At 41.7% G+C, this 11,402-nt stretch overlaps 1 protein-coding gene across 1 annotated transcript in view; it reads right to left on the bottom strand.

The window, feature by feature from the left end:
• Positions 1-6,526: 6,526 nt before the first annotated feature.
• Adamts3 (ADAM metallopeptidase with thrombospondin type 1 motif 3) overlaps positions 6,527-11,402 on the bottom strand; it is a 126,182-nt gene continuing 121,306 nt past the window's right edge. The window contains exons 20-21 of the mRNA XM_055595450.1: positions 11,154-11,271; positions 6,527-7,103 (exon numbers count right to left, since the gene is read on the bottom strand). Of these exons, the coding sequence (XP_055451425.1) occupies positions 6,544-7,103; positions 11,154-11,271 (678 nt within the window). The 3' untranslated portion in view covers positions 6,527-6,543. The remainder of the gene's footprint in view (positions 7,104-11,153; positions 11,272-11,402) is intronic.

Here is an 11,402-nt window from a genome sequence, read left to right as displayed (position 1 = left end):
ATCAATCCTCACTTAGAAAGACAAATGGGATGGACAGGGGAAGTAGGTGAAAACAAGTAACAGGACAGAAGCCTACTGCAGAGGGCCTCTGAAAGACTCTTCCTAGCAGTGTATCAAAGCAAATGCAGAGACTCAGAACCAAACCTTCTGCAGAGTGCTGAGAATCATATGAAAGAAGGGGGAGTTAGTATGACTTAGAGAGGACAGGAGTTCCACAAGGACAAAATATATCAAGGCACGAGGGCCCTCTATGAGACAGTTTCTCCAACCAAGAACCATATAAGTATATATAACCTAGAACCCTGCTCGGATGTAGCACATGGTAGCTCAGTAACTAAGTGGGTACCCTAGTAAGGGGAACAAGAACTATTTCTGACATGAACTCAATAACTGGCTCCCTTACCCCCCCCCGGCCCCACCCCAAGGGAGGAACAGTCTTGCTAGACCACAAAGGAGGACAATGCAGCCAGTCCTGAAGATACCTGATAAGCTAGGGTCAGATGGAAGGGGAGGAGGACCTCCCCTAGCAGTGGACTTGGAAAAGGGCAGGGAGGAGATGAGGGAGGGAGGGTGGGGTTGGAAGGGAAAGAGGGAGTGGGATACAACAGGGATACAAATACAAAATAACCTATGATTAATATAAAAAAATTAATAAAAAGAACTGTTACTGGCTACCATTGTCATCCATAAAATCATACCACGTTCTTCTCTGTCTTCTTTTCATCCTGCTGTGTAGTCAACCCATGTATGGTGGTTTCTGCTTCCTCCCCAGTAAGCTCCCTATTATGGCTGGGGTTGGGAATTTCCACTGTTTTTTTCCTTATGTGTTTAGGCATACTTATGAATGCTGAGCATAGGATCAGGGCCTAGTAAACTCTCTCAACTCTAAGGTGGATTTGTTCTAAGAAGCAGTTACTTGTAATGGCCTCTTGGAGCTCCATCTGCATGGGTTTGGGTCAGAAGACAGGCAGAGGGCAAGAGAATGATTACTGGTGAGTGGTGGGAGCAGAGGGGTTGGAAGGAGCTGTGGGAAGAGAGCAGAGAACTGGGAGAGACATGAAGCAAAGGCAAGGGGAAGCTTGACCTCTCCCATTAACAAGGCACACTTGACCTTGTCTTTTAGTTCCTCCATCTAAAACATGACATGAAAGTTTAGCTCAGAGACTCACGAATGTCCTGAATATGGCAGAAAAAAGGCTAAAAACTCAGGAAGACAAATATGGAAGGGAGAAAACAAACATATATAGAATTGGCATCTTATTGAAGAAGCCCTTTATGGAGACACTTTACCCGATCTAAGAACATTTATATCACCGGACCCCAGAGCAGAGGCCAGCAGATTCAAAGAGCCCACCTCTCTGAAACTGTGCTGAAGATGTTGAAGCATCCTTCCAGAGTTTGTGCTTCTATTTATACCACCATGTGGCCCCCAAGACATCAAAAGAACAAACTTGATTCAAGTCCCACAGCTTTTGTTTAGACAGGTCAGCAAAGGCAAGAGGAAAATGCCACGTCTGAGTGTTCTCAGATCCTGTCCAGTAAAGTGACATAGAGAGAGGATGGCTGAAAATATAAGTCACAACTCTGGGGCAAGCGTGTTCCACAGCAGTCCTGAAGGAGCTCATGGGGTAGGCAGATGGTATGTGATAAACAAACTTGAGTGCTAGGGACCAGTGAGAAACACAAAAGAGACAAAACATTAAGTTATGTAAACTGTTCTTCTCAGGCATTTAAATACCCAGGTCCCCATTTCTTCATGTCAAGGAAAGTATGTCACACCTAAAAAAGGATTTGGTGACATTAAATTTGGGAACAATGTTTTGATGCATGATGCATCATGGGCAAGGTAAGATACCTTGATGCTTTTAGTGATATACCAGGTTATATGAAAAGATAACTGAAACCCACACAGTCTATTATTTCTATGCTTACACATACTTCTTTTCCACCTGCTTTGGGGCATAAAAGATACTTGGAGTCATAACTTTGGTTTTAAAATAATCAAACTACATCATTAGAGGTCTTGATCATCACAAAGACTTTTTGTGGAGAAAATTATAGTTGCAAATCTATAAAACATCTAATGCCCACCAGATACAGTGTTCATTTTTTTTTCCTGCCTAAATGGTTCCTTAAAGAATGGGCTGTTGAATTTCACATTTAAAAGAACTGAGGCTCAGGTTCATGAAGTAACTCATCCAAGAGACAGAGCTGACTGTAAATAGGATGCAAGCTAGTGTGGCTTCTTCACTGAAACTCTTAACCAGGGCACCATCCACTCAGTCATAGGTCAGAACTCTTATCTCTGTCAAAGAAATGGAAAGCAGATGTAGCCATGCCTTTATCTTAGTGATAACTGAAATTTTTTTTTTTTCCACCTTGAACTACTATGAGCCTCTTTCTATATGGTCTCCATGCAGGACATCTGAGAACTGTTCTCTGTGTGAATGCCTGTTTTATATTAGTACATTCGATACTTAGTGTCTGTAGAATTGGCTTGTTTCAGCTTACTGTGAAATGACTGGAAAATACTAATGTTTCGAAGCAACACTTTTAATACAATGTTAGTTAGTACTGTCTGGATCAAAGTTTTGCTTACTTAAGACTTATCAGGAAGGAGCTAAGTTATGAGGTAATTCCTAGGTAAAGTGCCTGACAAGATTACAGAGATGTGTAGCATTATTGTTCTGGGAATCTAGGGATCTCAAGTTCATTTTCATGAATTATGCTTTCTTTGCATCACAGACATTAGTATAACGGGTTGTTAAAAGTTCACTTTCAGCTCTGGCTGAAATATTTCAAAGCATCTGGGACCAAAGAGAAATGCTTTAGTTACTAATGTCTGTGTATACTGAATGGCTTTTCTATTTACTTGGTTGTGAGTGGTTTCAATAGTCCCTTTGACTTCAACATTTCTTTAGCACATAATATTCTTTGGCTTATCACATTTTTATCACACTTCTATTGATTTTTTTCCTACATAGCTGAAATTTTAAAGGCTTCTTCATAAGGAAAATGCAAAATGTGTCTAGAAGACTATTTTTTGCTGCTTTCTGCAAAGTTTAGGATTGAAACAAATGCATGAGCAATATATGCCGCTGATAGTGTGAAGGCTCCATCAGCCTCACAGGAATAATGCTAGCTGACCACTTGGTTTGACCATGGTTTGGAAAAGGCAGGTAGATAGGAAGAGCAAAAAAACTCTCCAATGACTGGAGGACATTTATAACTTGATATAATAAACTCAATATGAAGGTTTTTTGCCTTGAGATTTTTCAAACCTTGTTTACCCAACAATGAGACTAGACAATCCTGATTCCGTAGTAGCCAGACACCACAGGACGGCTATGGTTCAGCTGTATAATGACATTGTCTTTGGGGAGGATTATATGGACAATGACTCAATGTCCTCTGGGAGACACCATGTGTTATATCATTTACATTGTAATACCAGCATTCTGCTGAGCAGTTATGGAAGAAGTAACTAGAAATCAGAGAGGTCACCTGAGCCCCCTTGGGGATAAGGTGACAGGTGGATATTAAACCTGAATCTGCCTGCTTTGCACTTCAAACTGCCATCTGTACTCCACGGTTTCCTCTTTATACCACGAAAGGTTATTCACTCACTGTAGGCTTCTGCTCCTCCTTGCTTTCCTGGCTCCAATGGGATATCCTCTTCAACCCTCAGCTAATCATGGTCCAAAGATGCTGGGCATCTCAGCTACTCTGAGATTTCACATGAAAGAAAAAAAGGGAGGTTCTCTTTTCTTCATTATGATCATCAGCCTTACTGTCCTTCTCTTACATAATTCTTTGGGACAGGCTTCGGCAAAATCAATCTTCCACGGCTACTTACCAACTTTAAAACTGTGGTTTATTTTGAGGTAGAAGCAAGAGACACTCTCCAGTAACTTCAGTGAAAGGTTATTGTTTCACTTGTTTGGAGGAAAAAAAAAATTCCCAGAAGCACTAGGGAAACTAGCAAGAAAATCAAGGTCAGACCATACCTCCTCTTTCACGCTTTTTATTGCTATGTGTTCCCAATACAACAAACAGCATCAGTAGTGTACACCTTGATAAAAAGGAACTTCCAGCTTAGTAGAAAAGAAAGCGCATAGGTAGAAAGTGGAAGGATATGTACATCTTGTGGGGGTGTAAGTGTGTGACCATCCTCAGGTTCCTGTGGAGATGTGTGTACACCCAAGTAAACTAGAGAGAGTTTCATCCTGGTGAAGTTTTCAAGAGAGAGAGAGAGAGAGAGAGAGAGAGAGAGAGAGAGAGAGAGATCCTTTTAAGGCTCAGGGATTGTTAACTATCAGGAAGTCACCTAACTCGACATTTAAAATTCTTGCATGAAGTAGCAGCAATTGTTTCGAGGTATTGAGTCATAGCTTAGGCTGTTGATTTATGATGGTTGCAATGCAAAAGGCCTTCTCAGTCTGTGCTTTGAGAGGATTACACATCTCTACTTTAATCTGTGGAATGGATTTCTAGACATGTTTAGAAAGTGATTTCAAAAGCATGCTAACAATGATCTTTGTCTTTAAGTGCAATTCAGGGAGTATTCATTATATACTTAAAATACGTTTTGTTTGAGACAGGGTATTGCTACATAGACCTGGCTGGCTGCACACTCACAGTAATCTTCCTGCCTTGGATTCTGAAGGCTGGGATGGCAGGTGTGTACCACCTCACCCAGCTTTAGAAATATTTCTAACTCGCTATTTCATTCAATAGCTAGCTGAATTTCCTGACTATTTTATGTATCCTTGAAGGGGAACAAGTCATCAACTCTGTCTCAACTACTTAAAAAGATGTAGATATTTAATACAAGCTTTGCCTGTAATCCCAGCTTCTTGGGAGGCTGTGGCAGGTGGATCCACAAGTTCAAGGCCTGCCCCGACAGCTTAGGGAGATCCTGTAGTGGAAACACAAAAGGAGCTGGGACTACAGCTCAGTGAAGGAGCGCTTGCTTAGCATGGGAGAGGCCCTGGATTCAACCAAGTGCTGCCAATGGTGTCTTTTAAATTAAGAATCTGTCCAGTTTTAGTTCTTTGAGTTGGCTGTGTGCTTGTGCTCACTTTAAATTTTGTTCTTTCTGTACAGAACATGGCACACACTAATCATGTCTCTCTAGTTTACTAAAATGTCATTGATATTAGTGTAAATATTAAAGACAAAAAGACTATCGAGAAAAAAAATCAACTCTTAAAATAAATATCTTCAGATCTTTATCCTATATACAAGTACTATACATCCACTCCCTGGGAGGGAGTGCTTCTGGCTTTAGTGTGAGCATGTTCGTCCCTGGCAGAGCTGCCAGCATGGCACTGCAGTCGGGTGCACTGAGGCCATGAACAATTAGATAGGAACCATGCAGAAAATAAATATCCCAACCACGACAGAGACGCTTCCTTGAACCTGCTTGCAAAGCACGAATGGACCCAAGTGTCAGTCTCGCCTGATGACACTTTTCTCAGCTATGGGAAAGCACACACAGCACCCCCGTGAGTGTCACAGTACATTGAGCACAACTGTTAACACAAGGACAGGCCATCGTGGACACAATGTGCATCTTCATGATGCCCTCTGACAGGGTGATGGCAAGGAGGCTGGGATTTGCTGTATACAAGCTTATCCGCTGCGCCCGGTGTGCACAGATACATGAAGACACTGGTCCCGTTCCTTCTGTGGTTAGAATGGAAGGCAGGTCACCTGTGTACCTGCAGTGCCAACAGATGAACCAATGGCAAACCTTCTGTACGATGTCAGTAGCTGCAATCCCAACTTCCTCAGAATATTCTGCTTTGAAATCAACTCATGGAATGTCACATAAGGCAATACTCAATGACAGGCACCCTAGAACATCCAGAAATGTAAGATAGTAAACAATCATCAGAGACATCTTTTAAAATAATACTGATTTCTGCAATGTACAGTATTTACACAGCAGTTGCAAATTTGCTCATACAGTATTTCTAATATAGATAAATAGGAATACAAGTCTAAGAATTATTTTCCAAAATTTCTTGAAGCGTAAACCACTGGCATTTGTTTCAGTAATTTTGACTGTAACTTTTTAAAAACAAACAAACAAACAAACAAACACATCAGCTGATATGCACAAATTGGCTCCAGTCTCTTTTCTTCTTTAGAGAGCACCTAACACATTGAACCACTTTGCATTGCTTTTCTGTTTTTGAGAGGGGTGTTCCAGGCTGGCCCAGACACAGCAACTATCCTCTTCCTTTAGTTTCCCAAATGCTGGGACTCTAGGCAGGGGCCACTGCAGCTGGGCTCTTTCCTTCTGAAAACAGTCTTTGGCGCTTTCTTCCAATGGATTCGGTCAAACAAGTCAACACAGAACAGGAGGAGGATGGAAGCAACTGAAAAGTGAACCAGCACTTCCTGTCCTTCCATTTACAGAGCACATGAGTAAACCTTGAGTGGAGAGTACTGCTTTTTTAACAAGCTGTATGCACCATGCAGGGAGGGAGGATGTCCGGGTTTCCCTTTCATTTCTAGCTCCATTAGTCCGCTTTCTCATCTCTCTGAGGTGGTTGACCTGATCGGATGTCTCCTGCTAATACTCTTTCCATCTTTCTTTGGGGTTCTTGTCTGGGGAGAAGCACCTATTGAATCACTGAGAGCAGGGGCGGGGACAGCAGCCATAGGTGAGGCAGAATAGAGGTGATCAGTCTTTAGGGCTGAGGAGGGTGCTATTGATAATGGCGTTTTTCTCCCAGACTGCTGTGCTTTCTTCTGGTGGAAGTTAGCACTAGGTCTGCTGCTGGCTTGGAAAGCAGCATATGCGTTTGCATTTGCTATGGAAGAGATGTTATGAGAGGATTTCTTCTCAGCACGGGTCCCTGAGTAGTTAGGGAGAAAGGGTGTAGGCATCACTAGCGACCTAGGGAGGTCACTAGGGCCAAAGATAGCATCAGTATGGATTTCAGCAGCTTCTTGAAGGTATGGTGGTGGCAGGGTACCACTGCGTTTGCTACATGACTCACAACATAACTTGTTATACCCTGGGATGGAGCAGTATCGTGCCAGCACCTCCATTTGACAGAATATGGACTTGTCGCCCAAACATGGCTCATCTGCAAAAACATAAGCGGAAAAGAATAGACATGCATAAACACAAAAGCGTCAAAGAGACGGAAATCATTGGCAGCTTCAAAAATATATCATGATATCGGAAATCCATACACAAGCCCTTGAATTAAAAATATAAACACTAGGATGGATACACTGCAATACGTAGGATTTGTTTGGATCTTTAATTTTTTTTTTTAAGGCAGGACCTCTCTGTGTTGCCCAGGCTAGCCTCTGTAGGGCCAAGGTTATCAGCATGTCCTACCACACCTGCCGGACAAAGCAGCTCTGTGTCTACAAAGCACTTGGCACACTCATCATTTTACCATCGTCAGCAGAGGTTGTCAGATGACTGAGGGGAATTTTGTCTTTGAGAGAAAACTGAGATATGTTTTCTGATTGTAGAAGGAGAAAGCGAGGTTCGTTCTCGAGATAAGGGGGGGTATCATTTTTAGTTGTGTAATACTGAAGGGTGCCTTTCTCGTAACTTGCCTCTACAGTAATTTTAAATTCACAATTAAAATGAGTATTAAACACCCCTATTAAAACTAACTTTTAAGAGTTTATTTTTTTGAAGCTAAATCTTTAAAAAGTTTAAAGGAAACAATGATCACTTTGAGTAAAAATAGAATTTTCTGCCTCGAAAGCAAGTTTTGTGTCTATTACTGGACATTCTTAGGCTCTTATCTGAAAACAAAACTTTCCTATAAAAGATGTCAGCTTTGTTCAAAGTAAGACACATGTTTTGCATTTAATATTTTGGAACTGACAGCACTTTATATTTCTAGGTAAGAACCAGGATGTTTGTAGAGACAAATGGCTCCTGTACCAATTTAAAAAGCGAAGCATCATGGTGCTATGGGTCATCATCACTTAAGATTACAACACATTCTGCTCCGTGTATTATGTAAGAACATACTTCAAGGCAACAGATCTGCCCAAGAACACCAAAGAAAGTGAGACAGCCCCTTTTGAGAGGTCTTTTCAAGCAGGTCAGTCGTTATGTCCACAGCAGGCTAAGTTCTCTTGTCTCACTTGCCATTCTATGTCTATATCCCAAGTTGTAGAAGCAATCACACTGTCTTGACATTGACAGGCCCTACTGTGCCACATGGAGTTTGAATACTTTCTATTTGCTGAGGTCAGAAGCTGAGTAGGGCTCTTAGTGACTGAGGATTTGTGGGATTTTTTTTTTTTTCAAAATAGAGTGGATTTGTGGGATTTTTAACCTTGAAATACCACTTCTTCACTTGCGAATTGCATTTCCTATCTACCTAAAAATAGACAAACTCCTCTGACAATGTGACTAAGGCTGTAGACTCCTCTTCTCCATTATGTCAACCCTATTATCCAGCTACTGATGGGGGATGGGGCTCAGACACATTCTCAGTGCATCCGAGAAGGCCTCAGATGAAACTCTTGTCTAAATGGGAGCGCTTTGCCATGGCAGTGGCTGACTCACAGCCCACGTCTCATCAGGGCCAGAGTATGCTTCTATATGGCATAGTTGAGAAGGCCTTAAAGGCAAACAACAAGTATTGTAACAAAATATAATCATAAAAATCAATCACTAAATTAAAGGAACTTTTCAGCCTTCTCACATCACCCCCAGGTCATCAGACCTGTGAGAAGGGAGCCTGCTATCCAGCCTCAAAATGTCCTCAGATGGGGAAACAGTAGTTTGAGACTGAGGATTCCCCTATCTGTTCGACTGAAATAGCAGAGAAACTTGTGACTTCAGAACTCTCAACGTTGGCTTTAGACCTAGGACTCAGAGCAGTAAAGCTCCCGAAAGGAGCGTGGGCACACTAACACAATTATGCTGTCTCCTCGGCACAAGCACTATCCCCAAAACCAAGCAAGTAAGTCTGTGCTGACAGGTAGCCATACACACACATTCCCGGCAGTAAAATCAATACACTTTACCGGGAAAGCATGCGGCTCCAACAGCAGTGACAACGTACGGGCAAATTATTACAGAAACAGTACGTTTTAAAGCTTCAAAATGGGAATGGTTTGCTTTTTCATCCCCCCCCACCCCCTTTTGAGTTTCTATACTTTCCAAAGGAAACAGCTATATAAATAAGTCCTATGTCTCCCCCTCATGGCCAGGTTCGTTCTTGCCATTGCTTTTTCTTTTTCTCTTCCTTTCCTTTCTTTAATTTAAAAGGTGGGTTTTATTTTAAAATTACTATAATTCATATGTAAGAAAAACAATATAATCATATTAATGGTTATAGAAACTATTTGAAAATATTCAACATTTATTTGTGAAAAATACACTCCAGCAAATTAAGGAATACAAATGACCCAATATAGTAATTAATATCCATTAAAAAACTACGGCAAATATTAACTAATGGTGAAACTTTTAGAAACATTTCATTTTTATTTGTTTTTTTTTTCATTTTATTCTCTTTCCCTTTTTAGTTTTTATTATTTAAAACAACTTTAAAATTTGCATATATTTTGATCATGATCTTCCCCTCCCCCAAGTTCTTCCAGATTCTCACCCCTCCCTACCCGCCAAACTTTAAGTTCTTGCTCAAAAAAAAAGCAAAACTCAATACTAGAAGCTGCCAAAACCAAGAAATAAAGTAACTCCCCTCAAAACAAACAAACAAACCAAAACAAAACAACAACAAAACTACAAAACCTAAAAACCCATCAAGTGTAACCAAATAAAAGCACACACAAAACAAAACAAACAAACAAAGCAAGCAAGCAAACAAACAAACTGTGGAGTCCATTGTATTTTGGTCAACTGCTCCTGAGCGTGAGGCCTTTCCTGGAGTGGTTGATTGATTTTCTCTCTTTCAGCAGGTATAAGTGACAATTCAATTGTTAACCTTTACCCTAGTGGCTATGTTTTCATTCATTCGCTCACTCTTTCATTTTTTTAAATAAAGTATAATAAGAGAAAACAAAAACTGTCACAGCAAAGCTGGATGTTAGGCAGGTGTCCCCCTTCCTTCCTCACCACTGCACCCTCCCAGAGCTGGTCAGAGAGGACAACCTTCCTGGGATGGAGGAGAAGCGGTCTTCCATCAAGCGTATACAAACACCTGTGTGCTCGCCTGCTAGAGCCTCCAAACATGCTCTCACGGTTCCTGCCATTTCAAATGACAGCTGTCCACAAATGTGTACACACTGGAAGCCTAAACTGTCCAAAATACAGAACTGTTTAAAAAAGTTGCCATTTTCTCTTTACAAGAAAGGGAGGATTATCAGATTAAAATGTTACTTATGGGTTTGGATGCAGAGAAAAGATCTTTTCAGTCTTGTGTTTCACCAGCGTGTACGCTCATGAGGGTAAGAAGAAAGAGAAGTGCGGTGGTATAGAGATAGAAGAGACGTTAGGTGTTTTTCTTAATTGCTATCTGCCTTATTTTCTGGAAGCGGGTCTCTGCCTCCCCAGCTGTGATTACAAGTGTGTGCCGCCATTCAGGAGTGCCAGAGGCCTGAACTTAGTCATCACACTCCTACAGCGAGGCCCTTGCCCACCGACTAACCCCCTCCACGTCCATATTTTAAATATAGTGTATTCTACTTTCAAAACACAGCTATTTGGCCACTCAGGTGCCTGCTTCATGTTAGCATATGTGCACCGTGTCTATCTTGAAGTCACACTATATCAACGGTGTCTAGTTTGGAATCACCCTTTCTATGCACAGGCAGTTATTAGAAAGGGCCGTAAGGTCGAACCGCATTTAATTTTTATATGTCTAAATAATTTTAGTATAAGATCTCAAAGCCTGCTGTAATAATTCTAACTGTAATTCCCCATCAGCATAAAGGTAAAGAAAAAAGTAGTCCTCAACAGAAACTCACATTGAAAGAAGCTACATGTCTGGCACAGCGCCGCCCAACATCACCAATGTACCGTGATGCCAGCGCTGTTTCAAACAGCATTCCCAGACTGTTATCTCCAAAGGTGTTTTCATTTGACTACTCCTCGGAGCAAACGCATATACCAGGCCTCACGCTGAAGGGGAATTCTGCTTTCTGAGGTTCAGAAGCATCTCAATGCGAAGACCGGTTAGTGATGCACTTACCGTTACAGGGAGGCAGCTGGCAGACCCTGACAGACTCCGGCTTTTCACCATCACAGTGGTCCCCAGTCCTGCAGAGAACCTGTCTGACCTCTGTCCCTTCACCGCAGGTCACTGAACACTACAGAGACAAAGGCTGCAGTTACAGATGTTGATTCTGTGGAGACCAGGCACAGGCGTGCTCACAGGATCTCCACTCCCATAACACACACACACACACACACACACACACACACACACACACACACACAC

The sequence above is a fragment of the Psammomys obesus genome, unplaced genomic scaffold (assembly GCF_907164565.1).
Source record: "Psammomys obesus unplaced genomic scaffold, mPsaObe1.curated_primary_1811, whole genome shotgun sequence".
NCBI classification, from domain to species: Eukaryota; Metazoa; Chordata; class Mammalia; order Rodentia; family Muridae; genus Psammomys; species Psammomys obesus.
This window is presented reverse-complemented; position numbering and strand designations above follow the sequence as displayed.